The following is a 19809-nucleotide window of genomic DNA, read 5'->3' as shown; positions in this document are numbered from 1 at the left end:
CTGAGCAGTGGGATTTTATGCCAACAAAACAGAATCCTGCTGAACCCTGCAGACTTCTAACATGATTAACAAGACCAGCGTTCCTCCACTACCCACTAAATCACCCCTGAAAGAGCCAACCGTGTATAACCTTGTCAATCCAGAGACTGATGTGGAGGGTCACATTTCACAAAGCCAAACAGATTGAGAGCGATCGGGTCACTTGGAGGTCTACTGCCAGGTCATGTGATGAGGAAGGTTGCTATGGCTGGCACCGTTCAGACGGGGTTTCCTTTAAAGTGGACAGCTTCAGCATCACAAACATACAAATATATGCATATTCTGAATAATACCAATGAATTAAATAAAAGGTCAATCTCTCCTCACACAGATCTCTCTTAAAATTGAATCCCATTGTCGATAGGAAAAGCTGGCTGCCAGTTGGGGCTGAAGATGTGCAACACATTATGGACTCAGAGGTAAGGTTGAAGAAAAGCACATGACCCTCTTAGTGACTGCAGTCAAACCCCCCTTTCTCTTATTTTGGCCTTGACATGTTTGGCCCATAGGAAATAACTGCAAAGCATACTAGAGCTGCTCTGGCAAACAGCAAAAGATGGGAAGTGCTTTTTGCATGCATGTGCGCAAAAGTAGTCCAGGTATTTGAAACGATGAACTCATAAAACTTTGTAAATGGCTTTTTTTCCACTACAGGTCCTGCCAAGCAACTAAACTCTGACCATTGCACAGTATGACCATAGTAAGCTCTGACCATAGTATGCTCTGGCCCTGTCACACGTGACCCAAACTGACTCTCTGATCATGGCACACTCTGACCTAATACTCTGAGCTGACGCTCTGACCTGATGCTCTGCCCATAGCATTCTCTGACCACAGCTCAGACCATGAGATTTTTTGGCCCTGACCCTGGCACGCTCCAACCCTGGCACAATCTCACATTAGCACGCTCTGACCTGACGCTGCGAACGTGGCACGCTCGGATCTGATGCTCTGCCCATAGCATGCTCTGACCCAACTCTCTACCCATAGCACACTCTGTCCTCACACTCTACCCATAGCATGCTTTGACCATGGCTGGGACCACGACGTGTACTGACCATGAAAAGCTCTCACCCTGGTATAATCCTGGCACATCCACTGCTGTGCATACATGACCTAGAAATGACGGGATGGTGTGTAAGGTACTGAATCTGAGAGTTACTGAATTATATACATATGCATATTTTGGCTTATTTTGACTTGGCAAATTAATAACTTAAATGATGCTCTGCTTAACTTAGGCTGCCACATTCCATATTACAAAATGCGCAGTGATTCTCTTCCATGTTCAACACTTTCGGAAGTACTGTTCTAACAAACTGCCAAAATGAAATAACCAATTGTTTTTATGCATTAAAGATCAGAAAACCCACAAAGGAGTTTAGTGTTCTCCATGATCCAATAGGGAATTCATTCCTCACCCCATTACCAAGCCCATATTAAGGGAGAAAGCAGTGAAAGTCAGCATGGGTCCGGCCCACTTCCATCTACCTTACATGGAAAATCATGCCCCCCACCCCCCAAGCGCGCACGCACACACACACACACACACACACACACACACACATTTTCTTTATGTGCATGATTGGCCTTCCAATATGTCTCACTCAAATACAACATGAAAGTATATTCTGAGGACAGCTTAAGTTATCTGATCTTTCAGGCAGCCCCAGGATACAGTCAACAGAATCACAGCAGTGTGGTGTAACAGACCAGCCTTAGTCACTCTCTCTCCCGCTCTCTCTCTCTCTCGCTCGCTCGCTCTCTCTCTCTCTCTCTCTCTCTCTCTCTCTCTCTCCCTCTCTCTCTCGCTCTCTCTCTCACACGCACACACCCACACACCCTGTAGAACATTTACTATCCCACATGAAACACAGCAAGAGCAAACACTACATTTTTAATTTCGACCAAATATTGGACAGTACTTACCAAGCACTCGGGTCAGTACCTAGTCCGCTCTCACTCTTCATAACCACTCTCCACTCTCAGCCTACATCACATGAGTCCCATCAGTACAATTCAACTCTTCCTTGTTCTTTAGGAATAATGGTGTGTGTGTGTGTGTGTGTGTGTGTGTGTGTGTGTGTGTGTGTGTGTGTGTGTGTGTGTGTGTGTGTGTGTGTGTGAAAAACTGCATTGATACCCCTGCCATGTCAAACCATGTGAACTGCTGGACTGTAAAAATACGCCCCAGTAATAAGCCCCATTTATTTAAATAAACCTTCTAAAGGTGTTGAGTAACGAAGGCAGAGCCTGGAATACTAATATGGATTCATGATTTAGTAAGTAAATGAATATGTAAATTATATAAATAAATGATTGAATGAAATGTAACAAGACATCTATACACATATTTCATTACACGCATTGATTCATTGTAAAGATATGCTGGTGGAACATGCACTTATGGAAAGAAGTTGTGGACAGAATACACACACACTCAGACTCCCAGAGTGGAAGGAAGTGAAAAACATGACTGTAGTCATTATGAAAGCCACACGCTCTGCTCACAGACCTTTTTCAACCCAACATGTAATACATGTTTAACAAGCTAAATCCTAGATTCTTTAAGTGCAGAAGGAGTGTTGGGGAATGAGAACAGACTGTTAAATAATTAGTAAAAAAAAAAAAAAAAAAAAAAAAAAAGGAGTAACAGAAAAACAGTCAGCGTACAAAACAAACTAAAATAAATGTGAGGAAAACCATGTTATAAAAATGAAAGGCTAGAAGAACCCAACCTGATAAAAAACGATAACTGAGGAGATGAAAAACAGCGCAGTGAGAAAAGCGATAAAGAGCTCACGTTGAAAAGAGATGAGAAATATGAGATTAAAAGGAAAAAGCACTAAAAGATGTTGGAATGTTTGTTTGTGTGTCTTGTCTAAATTTCTGTTTAAATGTGGCCACTGTGGAAAAGTTATATTTAATCATGTTTAAACACCGTCTTCATGAAGGACACGCTAGCGTTGTGGGGCGTAGTAAAGGCGGGCTTATTTAGCGGCAAACGGAGCAGGCAAACACTCAGAATACGTTATATATGCTAAACACCAGATGACATAAAAATCTTAACAGGCACAACGAAAAAAATGGGAGGTGTTGTGAGAGAGGGGATTAACAACGTCAATATTGGCAGACAGAATTAATTAACTAAATCCATGCTATTGTCAGGAACTGCCCAAGCAGAAGGCTGCAACAGTGGGAAAATAACTGGACTGAAATGGCAGTTTTAACCCTACAAATGCACTTAGACAGACAGCCCGAGCAACGTAACGACTCGAAGAATAAATCGGATTTAGGAAAATGGCTGTTACTTATACATCCGAGTGCTCCATGTTTGTTTTTCCAATGGAGGTTATGGACCCAGGCAAAGGCTGCTGGTTTGGGATGGCTGATCCACTCTACAAAGTCTTAAGGTCAGATAGTAATCAGGAAGTCGTCGTGGTGCGCTGCTTCAGAGAAGAGGGCAGTCAGCGCTACTTCAGGATTCAAATGAAACATGTTTACTCGTCCTAACGCAAATGAAATAGTGAGGGAGGATTACTGTAGATGGGCTCCTGTTAAATAGGAACAAAGGTGGTGCATGGCTGGTGACAATTTAAATACAAGAGAACGGTACACAAATTTAATAATGATCATTTGGAATAATGGGGACCCTTTAAAAGTGATGATAACCAATAGACGTGTGAGTAGTAGAATGCATGAATATTCATATTTTTTTGTTTTAGCAGGGAACTGCAGTAGGGTGATTTGTTGGTGTGCAGAGAGCAAGGGAGACCAGAAGAACTGACCGGGGAGAGGGAGAGAGAGAGAGAGAGCACGCATTCACAAACACACACAGCCCCTGCCTCTCCAAACTGTAAGATATGCACATGTAGCTTATCCCAGTGGAAGAAGAAGGAACGCTTTACTCATACTTATACTGCTCCTCCCCACTGGAAGACAGAGACACACAGACTGACACACACACACACACACACACACACACTTGCGGCTCCTCGCAGTGGAAGGAGAGAGCCCGCCTCACTCACACTCATGCTGTTATAGAAATGCAGTGGCCTATGAGAAGATCCCTCAATGAAGAGCTGCATCATGTAATACAAGAACTGAAGAGCAAAACAAGGTTGGAGCAAAGACTAATATTGTGAACATCTGAAAGACATGCCAAGTAACTAGAAAAGAAAGAACTGGACTATATACAGAGGAGTGAAAAAGAGATGTGGACAAATTATGCACTGGTTTCACTTCGCTCAAATGTTGGGTGCTTGTCTTGTAGTTGGGAGGTTGCTGGTTCGAGCCCTGCTGCTGCCAGGTTGCCACTGTTGGGCCCCTGAGCAAGGCGCTTAACCCTCAATTGCTCCTGTCTAGGTTTGGGCTGCCTGGCAGGATCCTAGTCCACACCCGTCAATGGCGTGGCAGTCTGCAGTGGTATTCTGTACCACTGTGTATGACTGAAACGTTTTAAAGATAGAAATCTGTGTAAAAAGTGCAAAATGTAAACACTGTTAACCAGTCATTATGCTACATGTGTGTGTCATGTTGAATGCTGTATCACTGAAACTGTGCTTGTCATATCGTTGCTTCTTTTTAATTGCTTTTCATATGAGGTATTGGCTGCAAAAGACAACAGGATATATTGTTTTAATACAGCAAGTACAGCTAAAATGTGGATGGTCTAACATGGGCCGCAACTTCATGCTGTGGGTGTGGTTGCTTTGTAAAAGATTTGTTTTTCCTGTCTTGGTTTACACCGAGCAATGGCATATTTTGCATGCCATCTTAATCTGTGCTTCATCGCTTTTCAGATATCCATGCCACTTTCATATAACTGATATCTTGGTAATTTTTTTTGTCAACACCTTCATCAATGCTTTGGAGAATCTTGTGAGTTCACATTCATGCCAGTTGCTGGTTCCACTCATTTTTTCCGAGTTTTCAGAGCATTCAACGCTGGTAGTGCAAAAGAAGCTTTGCAGCAGGAAATGGGCGCTTACGTTGATGTACAACCCAAAACCGACTGACTGGCTGTTATGGGCCAATATTTCTGATGTTATAGACTGTTACATCTATATTAATCAAGTAAAAATGTCAAAAGCTTATCATCGTTATCAACATCAATTTTATCGCGATCCTGTTTTGGCATCATTTCATCGCCCAACACTAGGTATAAGTCTGTTCTCTCCCCAATTCCACACCGCATTACTAGGAGTAATGAAACTAAATTTGGGCCAACTCTACAATATTTTCAGATTGTTTTTATTCCAAAGCAGATGTTTTTATTCCCAAGAATGGGAAATTTTAGTGAAAAATGGGAAAGGAATTGGGTCATGGATTATGCTAGGTAATTCAGTGATGTGGGATCATTCTTCTTCGACAGTACCACTGGAAAGTATATGACTATTAAGCCAATAATAACTAGTTTTATAATAGTCTTATAATAACTATAACACTATAATGTCATCACTGAAAAAGATGACGGTGCGGTAAGATCTGATGCCTTCTGGGCTTGTGGTCATGAAAGCCCAGATGGAACCTGATGTTACCGCAACATCACTGATTGGATAAACTATAAATGTATATATATTATAACCAACAGCATTTTAGCAACTACACTCATGATACTGCAGCAGCTACTGCTGTTCCTCATTAATGACATGGCAGAGTCGTGTTGCACTAGACATGTCGATGCCGGGAAAAAGAGGTATGTGCGTCCTTGTTGGTGAAACTTGAGTTCATTACAAACAACACAGCACTATGTTCACTGGGACAAGCAAAGGCAGGTACTGTCACTCCTTATAGCTGCCTAGGTCCATATATCCCTTGATGAATGCCCAGGACAAATTATTCATCTGAAGGCTGGTCCTTTGTGCCTCTGTTACGGAGGTATGGCCTGAGTGTGCAGCAGTCTCATGAAGGCAATGGATGGGTTTTTAATAAGGAGTAGGGGCAAATCAGGGATGAGCTTTATCAAGTGTTTAGTAGTACATTTCTATATAGTCATTTATTTATTTAGTATGACTCTTTTCTATTAATTTAATTACATTTACAGTGTTTGCCAAATGCTGTAAATGTAACATTACATTTTTACAATGTAGACATTTAATTGTTTGTGTTTAATTCATTTGTTTATATTCATAAAATATTATCAAGTATTATGCAAATGTATAAAAGAGTAGTATCGAGTGCTCCTGTTAATCAGTTAAGAACCCTTCATATATACCATGCCATTGTAGAAAATGCAAAAACCTACACGAGACCCTTCTTAACTTGCTAGAAGTTAAGAATGTATTAAGCTTAGCATTAGTGGAATAGACTTCAGTAGTCAGTATCACAATATTACATATATTACATAGATTGGGAAAGGAAAATCATGCCAACCTTACTCATATAATCAATCAATCATTACATGAGTAAACATGTCAAAATGTTTTAAAAGAGTAGCACAAAAGAATTGATGTAGAATAGTTGTTAACTGGCTCATGACAGTCATGAAAGGGGGGAAATGAGGTAATAAAAAGTGTCAACAGGTAAAAGATGTTTAAACATTAAAATTAGACATGTTAATAACAAAATGCATAGAGATTTTGAATCCTTATAAAAGTATCTGTGTACAGGCCTCTGCAGACCTCTGTGCAAGGCACAGCATCCCTCCACAGGGTACAGGATGGTATAGAAAAACAACCCAGCATACAGAGGAATTTAGGGATGACAGACACGCCTGGTACAACTGTAGTGGTAGCTAGAGTAGGGCGATGTCTACCTAACTGGCATCACAGTGCTGGATGAATATTGTGATATCTGTCCACCATCGATAAAGGATGATGTTAACTGGGTCAACTGGCCCAACCCTAGCGGGAGTAAACCAGTGGCCATCCCTAAGAGATGCCAAAGCACCTCAATTGCCTCCTCTAGGAGCAGCTCTACTTCGAGGCCTCTTACTGAACTGCATTGAGCCGCACCACATCATGGAGTGAGGGTCCAGCAACACCATTTCCACCACTTGTATTTGTGATCTTATTCTTTCAATCACGTGAAGTGATCAGTACAGATGATGAGTCTAGGGACTAATCATTGGCATCACCATCACAGGCTGATTGGACCATAGCACTGCTGCTATCAACAGTCTGATGGAAAAGACAATCCCCTCATAGATTGAGAGAAAACGGTGTTAGTATTGGCACCTAAAACAGACCTAACTACACCCCTTCTCTACATTAAGGGCTGCAATGCTTGAGTGCTGCAAACAATCAGCAATAAACACACAAAAGAAAGACAGAGAGAGAGAGAGAGAGAGAGAGAGAGAGAGAGAGAGAGAGAGAGAGAGAGAATGTTTTAGAATACAGAAAACAAACTTTAGGATACAACACAGGCATGCAAACTGCAACACAAACATAAAGCAAACACAAACCATGGCTTATCAAGACAGCAGCCCTTCGACCACACTAACATGGGAGAAACCAAAAGCCAAAGTTCACCTCTCATGAGAGTTAAACTCACCTGACCTACCCGGGAGCTAAACATTTATTTGTTTGTTTAGACTTAACATATAGCTCAAACAAAAAACATGTAACTAGTCAACCATCTGGGATACGCTACATGACTGATACATACGCAGTTTCTTAATAGGCTATTATTTATTGTGAAGACTGAAAATTACAAGCTATTAGATAAGTCAAACCAGTGGATTCTACCGTTATCAGGGTCCGATCATGACAAACACACTCCGCTATTCCCCTACCCGCTGTTGTAGTCGCTATTTTTATGGGACGCCGTAATCTGTAGCTATAATTTGCCAGGACCCAGGCACGTGTAGCTTCTCAGGACCAGTACTGACCGAAGCTCTGCGGCTCCCTCTAGTGGCGGGTTCCTAGTATTAACGGCTCAGGGAAGCGTCGTCGCTGGCTAGTTTAGAGCACGCAGTCCGTGTTTAAGAGGCTGCGGACTGCGCGAGTATCTGTACAAAACGCTGAAATTTCGGGTGAACCTAGTTACCTGATGAGCACCAAAACTAACTCTCGCCAAGTTAGGTTCGCTCCTTCTTTGTGTAAAAACGTCGACTAACAAAATTAAACTAGTGCTGCCCAAATTTCATTCCGCGTTCGTCCGGAGGTGTGTGCCTACAACGTGCGCTTTTAAAAAGCCGAGCGTGAGTTGTATTGTTTCCTGAAAAAGATACTTTCTATAACAGAGGACTTTTCCCCTTGTTTTTAAAGCGTGTTGTAGCAATTTAGTTCATTCGCATCCTGAAAGTGTCGTTACTGGCTTCGCTGAGGCTGCTGGGAATAAAACAATCAATCTCACTCCTACTGCAGTAATTCTAGTCTCCTGTTTATATCGGAGTTGTGTTTGGCTTAGCTTTTATAATGTTGCATCTGTTACTGTCAAAGAAGTGCTTCCCATAGAACAGAGATTCCTTCCAAATGGACAGAACAGAGAACACCAAACGCATAAAACGTTTCTTTTTATTTGCATTATTAATTAACATTAGTATGAATCACATCCACTCCAAAGGGGAAAACGCAATAGCATTTGAAACATGAATAAACCACACCAATTGAGAACCAGCTGAGGAAGTTCGGAACCAGTGCATGCTTGTCACGCACACTCACACCATTTTTCAGAACCTTATGTGCACTTGTTCTGTTCACTGGTTCAAGTTTTGTTTTATTGCCCCCTAAAGTGCTTTCCTCTTAGCGAGCTGAAGCGGGGAAAAGACATGCTCCATCACACCAAAATGAAAAGAAAAGACTGCGTCTGAAGCCAAATCTCCACCCAGTAATGCCCCCCCCCCCCCCCGAGAAGGTTTTACTGCCCACGGTCTGAAGCCAAATCTCCACCCAGTAATGCCCCCTGAGAGGGTTCTACTGCCCACGGTCTGAAAATCGGTGGGTACATGCATACCTCAGGATTCTAAAATGGCTGCCCTCTGCATTCCTGCACCACGTTTGATTGAGCTGAGGTCAGCAGCGTGTACACACACCGCTACAGCCACAAATGGAGCAGGAGGTGCACACTGGCTGGAGATCAGGCTTGTGCCTTTGGAATGTCTTATGGCAAATACATATGTGTGATTTGTGTGTGAGCAGATGGTTAACCAACTAAAGGTAAGGGTGAAACGCACGGGCCGGAGCCTCTGAACCTCCCCAGGGCTCCTACCTCAGTCGCCAAACTGAGACAAGCCAGCAATTACTGAGGCAAACCAAGAGACAGAAGAGAGGGAAAGAGAGAGATTCTTTACAGTAGTTCCCCATCCCTGTGATCCCAGGAGTGTGTACGCGTGCAGGTGTGCTTAGATTTTTAATGCCCACTGCTTCACGCACGAGTCGTGAGATGTCGTGACGAGAGTGTGTTTGTCGAGCCAAGCCAAGCCACTGACGTGATGCAACCGGTGCGCATCTGCAAGAAAAGATTAGACTCTCACTACTGCACAGACTTAAACTCCACATGCGAACCTTCATAGCAGGCAGCATTTGGGGTTTCTTAAAAAATACGATACGTGGAAAATGTGCTCAATGTGCAATGCTGCTTAATCTCTCGTGAACATGTGTGTGCGCACGTGTATCAGGGGACATTACCTGGAATTTTGATCCTTTTTTCAGGGTCGTTGACGTTCCACACAAAGACCAACATGTCCATCCCTCCAGAGGCAAAGTGGCTGTTATCGGGCGACCAGGCCAAGCACACAATCTTTGCATGATGCCCGTAGAAGTCATTCTTAACCTGCACGTGAAACACACAAACACACCCCTCAAATATGCAACTCAATACAGCACATCCTTATTTCAAAATTCATGCAACCCACTGCAACACAGAAATCCTGAAAGATTTATACTGACTGAAAGGCTGTAAGAGCTCAACACTTAATGCTCAAATCCACTCAATGTGTAAAAACCACATCACTTCTGAAACATTCCAGACGGAAGGCATACCGCGTAACCATCGGCAACAGTGAAGATGGTGACGACCTTCTTCTCATCAGAAACAGCGAGGAAGGCACCATCCTTGGAAAAGGCCATGTCTGTAACGGGTCCCTTCGCCTCCAAAACCTTCCCATCATCCTTCAGCGTGTTCCCTTGGATCGAGTACAGACGCACCTTTCCGTCCTGCACTCAGACACAGTCAGTCACGTCAGGGCTGGCAGACACACACACACACACACACACACACACACACACAGACACACACACACACACAGACACACACGCACGCGTACAGTCCTGCAGATAGATCCCCTGATACATACTTTGTTGTGAACTAACTGATAATTAATTAGTAAAACAAAATTTCAAACTAGCCAGATAGAGCTCCGCCTTACAGCTCCGCCCACGGCCACTGTTACACCCCCAGCGTGCACAGATACCGCCTCCGGCTCGTAACCCAGGTTCTCCAGAGTGAAGACTTTTCGCTTGTCTCTCAGCAGCACCACCTGCAGGTGTAGAGGAGCACAAACAACTCTCAGACAACGCAAGTTTCTTCAGAACACGGCCAACAGGTTTGCATAGTCCAGTAAAACTAGTCTGCGGTCTCGCTCCATGGTGCTTCTGGACAATGGTCAAGAACTGTGAGGTTAGAAGAGCACCATAAAACTCTGATGGCCGTACCCACATCATAGTTGGTTTTAAAAAGACCGTATTAAAAAACACATTTTTATATATATATATATATATATATATATATATATATATATATATATATTTAAAAAAAATAAAAGTGTGCATGTGTGCACTCGCGTTACCTGTCCAATACACACGGCTACGGCCAGCCCTCCTGGTCCAACTGACACGGCCTTTGGTTGTACATCCATTTTCACCAGATCAGATGCACTAACACACAGATAAAATGCTCTTAACACCTCATTAATACCTGTACTCCTTCTTGCTGAGGTGAGTATAGTGTGTGCGTGTTACCTGTACTCCTTCTTGCTCAGGTCAGTATAGCGGACGGAGTCGTCCATGCTGCAGGTGACCAAGCGGTGGGACTCGTCCACAGCCATCTTGGCCACCATGTTGGAGTGACCCTTGCCTGTTATACCTTCATTCTCTCCTGTCTCGGCATCCCAGTAATGTACACACACACACACTCGTCAAGGAGCACTTTATACAGCAGTTATGAATGCACATGTACTGCAAGGAGTGTTTCCATAGCCACATAGTTAACAGTTAGTCACACAGACCCTCACAGACCAAAATGTTGGCATTTACAGCCCTTCATCCTTGTGCTTTTTCCAAACACAACAAATTAACAAACCGACACACAAGATGACTGATGGATTAGTGAGAGGCCGTGTGTGGTGTGTTTTTGCGGGAGAGGATATTGATGTGTCCGTCTTGGCCGCCAGAATAGATGACGGAGCGCCCGTCCTCTTTGTGTACGGTCACACACTGGATGGCTTTGCTGTGGCCCTGAGAGAAAGACACACGCACACGTGCCATTACAACGTATATACGATGGCCAGGTTCTGGGTTTCTGTACAGTTCTTCACGTGTTCTTTGCCTGTGCCGTGCAGAACCGCAGGACGTTTACACCCACACACATTCCTGGGGTATGCCATCGTCCGGCAGGTCCACGACTTGCCGGGACACGCAGCTCAGACATGTCCCCCTGCGGCTGCTGTCATACCTTGATGATGCGCAGGGGTCTGCTGGGGTTGTTCTTGTCCAGGTAGTTGATGAAGCCGGACAGCGAGATGCTCAGCAGGTGATCCCTCTGCCACAGACAACCCAGCTGCTGGTCCAGCACGTCTGAACCCAGACTGAAAGTCGTCACTGCCGTGCCACTCGCCACGTCCCATAATTTCACTGTCTTGTCTCCTGACGCAGAGATCAGCTGGGTGCTGTCGGGACTCCAGCTTACCTTCAGGACAAAGTCATAAATCAATTAGTCATCATCATCGCTCAAGAAACCACTTTGTATGCAGAGTCCAAACATAGCTCGTGTCTCAGTTGTGGCAACCAAATAACTCACTGTGCTCTTTTTAACTAAAACTTAATACAATTTTATTAACCGTATAAAAATAATTCTGTATATTGTCAAATATAATTAGAATAATATTGTTATATTATTGTTTTTAATCATCATTACTAGTATGAATATCACAAGACTAATCTTAGATTACATTTGACCCAGGTGAAATGGTAGGGTATGCTCACTCTACATATGCTGCGCTGTATAGCCTGCTAGACTGTAAACAAGGCTAAAAAAAGGCGACTCTCACTCATCGCAGTCTCACACCTCAAACCTTAACATTTTAGCTAGAGTCAATATCAGTCATCAGACAAATGGGCAAACCCACCCAGGAAAAGATAACTCTGAACCTGACCCTCTCAGGAAGAGATACAGGTACTATATTCTTGCCTTGTTTAAAACAGAGGCAAAGAATAAGGGGACTGGTGAATCCCGACTGCTAGAGTGTGTGATCTACACTTTTCATATAAAAAGTTGCTGCTCCTCCTACTAATTCAGAAGCACTTTTCTTGCTGTGTTACACACAGAAAACATCTGTACAGAGAATCAGGGTCCAGGCCCCTAATCAGAAAGCCAAGGTGACAGTGGTGAGGAAAAAACTTTGAGAAACAGGCTCAGAAGGCAATTCCATCCTCCTGTGGTTGACACATGATGGCAAACCAACACCACAATGGAAGTGTTTGTTCGTTTTCTTTGGGTTTTTTCCTGTGACTTAACTAGCTATTAACAATCATTTGAAAATTCATAATAATGAGAGCCAGCTTCTGGTCAGAGTCCACAGAGGAAGCGTCTCTTCACAGCGGAGCAGGAGCTCAGAAGAAGATGGTGACCAGAGGTTCACCAGGCTCTCCATGACGCCCAGACACAAGCTCATCAGCAGAGCATGACACAATAGGCCCAGTGCTAGACTATTCATGTTATTTACAAATACAAATGTCCGTGTGCATTTCTGGTTTACTATTTCAAAGGGAATCACAGAAAGGCAGTAGTCTTTTGGAAAATCCTTTACAACTTACTCCTTATTTAACCCCATGTCATTTTATACCTTACTCCTTATTTAATGCCATACATGTTCTTCATTTCTTACTTGTCAATTTCAAATTTTAACTAAATCTGTAACGTAAAAACTTTAGTGTTAGTCTATATTTAATTTCTTAAAATTGGCCTGTGTTGAAGTCCAAACAGCAGCTTTTACCAGTCATTAGACACGCTGCTCTCTAAAACTCGGCCCTTGAAAAACCCATAACCATTAACTACTAGAAGTCCCCAGTCAGTTGTTGCGGTTTAGGTTCTCCAGAAATGCAACAAAAACAAAATTGAAACAGAACAATGACCAATCCCACCATGCACGGACACACCCCTCCACTAAAGATGGATTTGATCTCAGCAGAAACACCTTTCATAGTCAAAAAAGAATACATCATTAACCACTTACAGCATAGTCCCTGCCCTCATGGGCTTCATTAACCACTTACAGCATAGGCCACGCCTTCGTGGGCTTCATTAACCACTTACAGCATAGGCCACGCCTTCGTGGGCTTCATTAACCACTTACAGCATAGTCCCTGCCCTCGTGGGCTTCATTAACCACTTACAGCATATATCCCGCCCTCGTGGGCTTTAGCTCCACCCAGTGCACCCAGCTTCTCTGCAGTTTTGCCATCGTACATGAAAATCTAGAACAAAAGAGTGAGAGAATAATAAGAGGAGAAAGCAAGTCTCAGGAAAAAAACAAAAAACAAAACTGAAAGTGAAAGTACTGCAGGCCCTACTCTCTATGGCCATCTCACTGATTCAGACCCTGCCAACAACATTTAGGTTATGACCCCTGATCCACGACCCACCTACCTGTCCATCTGCTCCTGCAGAGACATAGCGGCTTCCGTCTGGTGAGTAACGCACACAGTTCACAAAGCGTCCGTGCTCCTGCAGAGAGAGAGAGAGAGGGAGGGAGAGAGAGAGAGAGAGGATAAGCAGTGGATACATAGGAGAATGACAAATGACACACAGTCCATTTTGTGGACTTTCACAGAGCTTCTGAATGTCGCAGATGAAAAGGGCCGGAACGCCTCCTGGTGGCATTGATGAGCGGAGTATGTGACGCAGCAAAGCCAACTCAACAACGTCTACAGCGTGATTGCTGTGATTAATGTCAAAGTTTTCCGCACCCATAGTTTTTTTTTGTTGGTGAAAGTTACAGGAGCGCAGCATATGATGAAACACACACACACACACACACACACACACATACACACACACAACCTCCATCTTCCATCCCACGTTCAAAGGCGTGGTTTTCCAGAAGCCTTTTCTCATCACTTCATCTTAGTGTGCGAGGAGAAGCGATGGTCCATTACACATGGGGGGGGGGGGGTCTGTTGTTCTTCATTTCTATCCTTGAGTATGTGCAATATCCACACAACAAACAGAAGTAATAATGTAACAGTTGGAATCGGATTTTAAATGACAAGTGCTTCTAGCAAACACCTCTGTTACGTAGTATACACTAGCCTTCTAGCGCACACACACCTGTTACGTAGTATACACTAGCCTTCTAGCGCACCCACCTGTTACGTAGTATACACTAGCCTTCTAGCGCACACACACCTGTTACGTAGTATACACTAGCCTTCTAGCGCACACACACCTGTTACGTAGTATACACTAGCCTTCTAGCGCACCCACCTGTTACGTAGTATACACTAGCCTTCTAGCGCACACACACCTGTTACGTAGTATACACTAGCCTTCTAGCGCACACACACCTGTTACGTAGTATACACTAGCCTTCTAGCACACACACACCTGTTACGTAGTATGCACTAGCCTTCTAGCGCACACCCACCTGTTACATAGTATACACTAGCCTTCTAGCGCACACACACCTGTTACGTAGTATACACTAGCCTTCTAGCGCACACCCACCTGTTACGTAGTATGCACTAGCCTTCTAGCGCACCCACACCTGTTACGTAGTATACACTAGCCTTCTAGCGCACCCACCTGTTACGTAGTATACACTAGCCTTCTAGCGCACACACACCTGTTACGTAGTATACACTAGCCTTCTAGCGCACACCCACCTGTTACGTGGTATACACTAGCCTTTTAGCGCACCTACCTGTTACGTGGTATACACTAGCCTTCTAGCACACCCACCTGTTACGTGGTATACACTAGCCTTCTAGCGCACCCACCTGTTACGTAGTATACACTAGCCTTCTAGCGCACCCACCTGTTACGTAGTATACACTAGCCTTCTAGCGCACCCACCTGTTACGTAGTATACACTAGCCTTCTAGCGCACCCACCTGTTACGTAGTATACACTAGCCTTCTAGCGCACCCACCTGTTACGTAGTATACACTAGCCTTCTAGCGCACCCACCTGTTACGTAGTATACACTAGCCTTCTAGCAAACGCACCTGTTACGTAGTATACACTAGCCTTCTAACGAACACACCTCTCCTATGTAGTACATGCTATGCTTTTTGACATTTTTCTAATTCAATTAATTGCCATGAATCTAGTTACTAAGCCAAACATTACATCAGCAGTTCATGCACATTTTGGCTTTAAGCCAGACCACAAGAGGCAGGTGGCTAATTTGGCAAAGTGAACATAGTGGTTTGAACATAGTGGCAAGAAACATGAAGACCGAAAAAATAACCAGCAGGACATGCTGATTTACTTCAGCGTCTCAGTTAGTAGTTCAGTGAGCATGTACTGTACTGCCTCACTTTCTAGCCTACTCACCCACAGCACCATCACTAAACTCGCAAACCAAAGATACATTTTGCTTTTTCACCACAGTAAGAACAAATTCAAGTACTAGTGTTGGGCAGTTAGGTGAAGCTGGCAATTATCGAAACAAATATCAAACCACTGAAAACGCAGCCGGCAGCACCCGGCGCCCCATACCTCGGCCTGCTCTGTATTCGGCCATGGACTCGCTCTGCCTGAATTTGACTCTCAGAACAAGAGGTTCTACATCTCTGCTTCTGGACTGTATGTCGTTTATGGGCATTAACGTTGCGACGTTTGCATAAGGGACCACCTTATGCCTGAGTGGATTTGTTTGTTAAATGTAGGTAAACGAGGGGATTCAAAGCAGGCCACCTGTGTGTTTATTCAAAAACAGGCACAGATGGGAAGGTGGAGTCAAATCAGTGAGCAGCCGGAGAGAGTGGTCAAATAACGCTGCACAGTGACAGCCCTGATCGTGGTGTACGTGACCTTTCCGCATAAGCATCGAATTAAAATGAGTAAATATTATTTAAACATCAGTGCTGTAGTTAGTCCTGCAGTCGTAAAAGCCGTGGAGGGAGTTAACGTGTGCTTTGCAGTGGCTGTAGTAAACTAGGTGAAAAGCAGATGTGAGGGTGTGGGCAAAGTAAAGCACACTCAGACCCGCTCAGACATGCGGCACATTCCAGACAGTGCCGCCAGACCTTAGAGCAGACCTCACTACTCACAGTGCCAAGTGCTCGGTAAGGCAGCCTAGAGAGGACAAAATGGGAAAAATGCCAAAGCGTGGGTGACAGACTAGCCATCTGCAATCAACCTGCACCCGAGCCTTACTCTCAGAATGAGGCCACACCCCCAGGATGCATTAGGACCTCTAAGACTGGAGATTCAGAACAGAACAGACAACATCCTTCAGACGCAACCCACTTCCACTTCCCTACCACACCATTAACCAGCCTTATCCTGTCTGAAGCAAACTTGCCATTAATGATGCACAAATTAAAATCAGCATAACGCTGATATCTATGGAGATACGTTCCTCTCACAGAAGAGCTAACACACAGACAGCAAGCAGCACTCACACTGAAGGTGCATTTGAACTTGAAGGGAGGTCCCTCATAGAAGGCGGTGCAGTTGTCGTCGCTGCCGGTAATGAGACGGTATGGCCGCGTTTGCTTGATGTCCACACTGTTAACAACCTTGCTGTGGCCGACAATCTCCCCTACTGATGAACCAGAGTCCCACAAGAACACAGCACCATATCTGCAAGGAATACAACCATGCGTGCATGGTCAAAAACACACCAAGACACAGACAGGCGTGGAGGCTGTGGGCAGGAATGGGTGGAGTGTGCGAGCAGCAGCCAGTTGGTACTCACTTCTCGCGGCCCTCGCCCACCACGGCAATGCGCTTGCTGTCCTCCGTCCATGCGATGTCCTTGATCTTCCCTCCAAAAGGCTGGTACTCATACTTCAGCAGGTGCTCTTTCTGGGTTGTGTCCCAGATACGGATCTTTCCTGACACGTCTGAAATGCAGAGACAGAAACACTCACAGACAAAAGGCCAAACCTCCGACCTCGGGGACGACGACTGCCCGACCCAAACCCTACTGCAGAACGGGGGAACACAGATAACCAGCTTATTGGTGTGTCTCACAACTATGTGATAACTCCCATGACCACCAAGTTAAGATGATCACCGCAATCCAGACATCCAATGTAGGTCTGACTACCTGAACCTGAGGTAAAAAGAAACTGAGCTGGGACCAGGCTCACCCCGTATGTATAATTTACTAGATGTTAGAAGAATAAGAAAAACACACACACACACACACACACGCACACACACGACAGACCACTGGCAGTGTGCATGTCAAACTCAATGTGGTTTCCAGGATATTCCAGCAGCCGTTTACTCACTGTGGGTTTCCAAGCACAGACAGAGCTCAAATATTTCTTGGCTTACAGAAACATCAGTAGGCCACAAAGAGAGAAACTGGCACAGTTATACATAACAGTGAAATACAGTTTGTGCAGCATGACTTCCTGCTCCGTTCTCGACTGGCAGATCTCATGACTCACTGGTCCCACAGGCATGTTCAAGCACAAGCACCGCCGCCAATAACTAACACACAAGCACCAACATCTCCGCAAATAACGCAAGGTGGAAGCCTTACCACTACCAGCACTGACCCACACCCTGGCATGCTAGTCAAGATGCCCAATCTCTCACTCACCCACACACACCCACCCACTCAGATGTGCTCACCTCCAGAAGCGATGTAAAAGCCACTGGGTGCATACTTCGCGACAATGACCTGGTGAGGGTGCTCTGTGTAGACATCAGCGATGGCAGGGTTCTGTAAGCCAGAGACAGAAAAATCAGCTAAAAAGCATCCTGTTCACTTCTACAAGAATCATACAGAGTTGAACGCAAACAGCTCCCAGAGCTGCATCACAGACACAGAAACAGAGCTGTGTTGAAGGAGCTGGAACTCCTGCACTTTAGTCCTGTATACATGTTTCCAGAGCTCTTGTGGGGTGCAGGACTTTTAAAGTCATCAGGAGGAGATCTTACGTTGATGTTCCTGATGATGACGCTCTTGCCATTGGTGTATAGGAAGTTGTTCCCCTTAGGGTCTCCTGCCAGCACTTTGGCCACACCCCTCTCCATCTGTGGCAGGCTGGCAAACACATGCTCTACAACACATTAAATTAGTGATTATAATACAAATCTTATTATATACAAATCACAATTAGATAGAACTATAACAGCATGTTAATTATAGTGCACGCTATATATGCTATATTTATTTTCCCCAGAGAGGAACAAATATTACGTCACGAAAATATTCATGTGGCTTCCGTTAATTGCAAAAACCTGCGAATATTACATATGCATGCATATCGCACTACAAGCACACGTCACAAGAAAACACTGGGTCATTTTTGCGCTGCAGAATAAACTTAATTACTTTGCAAACATTTAAAGAATGACTTGCACCCTAGGACATGTTTGGAACGTCTTCACAACATTCTCAGGGGGGACCGACCAAGATGACGTGTTCAATAGCTAGATCTGCAAATCAACCCACTGCAAACACGCACACGTATGAGACGGCACGTTTGCTTTCGGCTGATTGTCCTTCTTCGCAAAACTGGCACGGGTGTCATAACAAGCTTCTGCATTTCCGCGTCTCGGCTGGATTATTTTAGCTAGCCAGCTAACGTGCTAAAGGCAGACTAAAGTTAGAAGACAGTGTTTGTTTTATACGCGTGAAACATTCATCTTGCTGTATTTAACTACGCTAGGTACATCTGCTAGCGAACGAGGCGTTACACAAACGGGGTTAAACAGATCGGTCCGGGACTGAACGCGCAAGACGGACGAGGTTTACCGAGTCTGGCACGCGAGGCTTACAATCCCGGCACGAGGCTGGTGCCAAACAAACCGTCACGTTTTCAGTTGCTAGTGCCACTGCCTATCGATTTCACTTACTCAGTTCGTACGACATGACGATGTTTCCCTCAGATGAATGAAAACGGAGCCGCCTTTACGTCTACTCGTCTAAGCGCACCAACGCGGAAACCGGCGCTGCTCGCGCACGGTACGCTCGCCTTTGCCCATATATGGTAAAGAGTCGCTGCGCCGCGCGCTCTTTAGCAGACCCACGCATGTATGAGGAAGTGACGTTAGGGGGGGAAAACGCATATGCTAAGTGTTATAGCATATGTGTTATATGTGATATATGACATATGTTTGTGCAGTTTGGTTATGTTATAGTTTAGAACCCTGAACGTGTTGTGTGGTCTACATTATTAATGTGTCCTGTGCCTTGTAGACCTTAGGCGACAGCATCTGGCTGAAGTGTTTTGGGTGTGTGCGTGAAGTTAGCTAAGGATTTTATGATGGTGTCACTAGTTGAAGTCTTAATCTGTATATTTATGTCACCACGCTGTCTAGACACATTTTAATGATGCCTGCGCTAAAGGAGGATATAAATTTGCTTCATTCGGTGTTTTAACACAACAACATGGCTAGTTTCGACATGATAAATATCCA

At 44.4% G+C, this 19809-nt stretch overlaps 2 protein-coding genes across 4 annotated transcripts in view; both read right to left on the bottom strand.

Moving 5' to 3' along the window:
* slc2a9l2 (solute carrier family 2 member 9, like 2) overlaps window positions 1–8331 on the bottom strand; it is a 100116-nt gene extending 91785 nt beyond the window's left edge. Inside the window, exons 1-2 of one of the 3 annotated variants that reach the window (XM_081710175.1) lie at window positions 3351–8331; window positions 1969–2029 (exon numbers count right to left, since the gene is read on the bottom strand). The gene's annotated coding sequence lies outside the window, so the exon portion shown is untranslated. Of the gene's footprint in view, window positions 1–1968 lie in introns of all 3 variants that reach the window. The other 2 variants (XM_081710177.1, XM_081710174.1) reach the window with 2 other exon arrangements.
* Window positions 8332–8480: 149 nt separating this feature from the next.
* wdr1 (WD repeat domain 1) lies at window positions 8481–19384 on the bottom strand. Its single transcript, XM_035532114.2, has 15 exons — window positions 19246–19384; window positions 18325–18446; window positions 18016–18106; window positions 17126–17273; window positions 16830–17010; window positions 13849–13926; window positions 13596–13676; window positions 11656–11889; window positions 11351–11438; window positions 10944–11100; window positions 10772–10859; window positions 10352–10462; window positions 9966–10139; window positions 9612–9756; window positions 8481–9432 (listed from the first exon to the last, which is right to left on the bottom strand). The coding sequence occupies exons 1-15, from the start codon at window positions 19259–19261 to the stop codon at window positions 9326–9328; spliced, it is 1821 nt and encodes a 606-aa protein (XP_035388007.1). The 5' UTR covers window positions 19262–19384; the 3' UTR covers window positions 8481–9325.
* Window positions 19385–19809: the final 425 nt, after the last annotated feature.

The sequence above is a fragment of the Electrophorus electricus genome, chromosome 3 (genome assembly GCF_041902795.1).
Source record: "Electrophorus electricus isolate QZ-2024a chromosome 3, ASM4190279v1, whole genome shotgun sequence".
Classification (NCBI taxonomy): Eukaryota; Metazoa; Chordata; class Actinopteri; order Gymnotiformes; family Gymnotidae; genus Electrophorus; species Electrophorus electricus.
The sequence above is the reverse complement of the archived record's forward strand: the minus strand, read 5'-3'. Positions and strand labels throughout refer to the sequence as shown.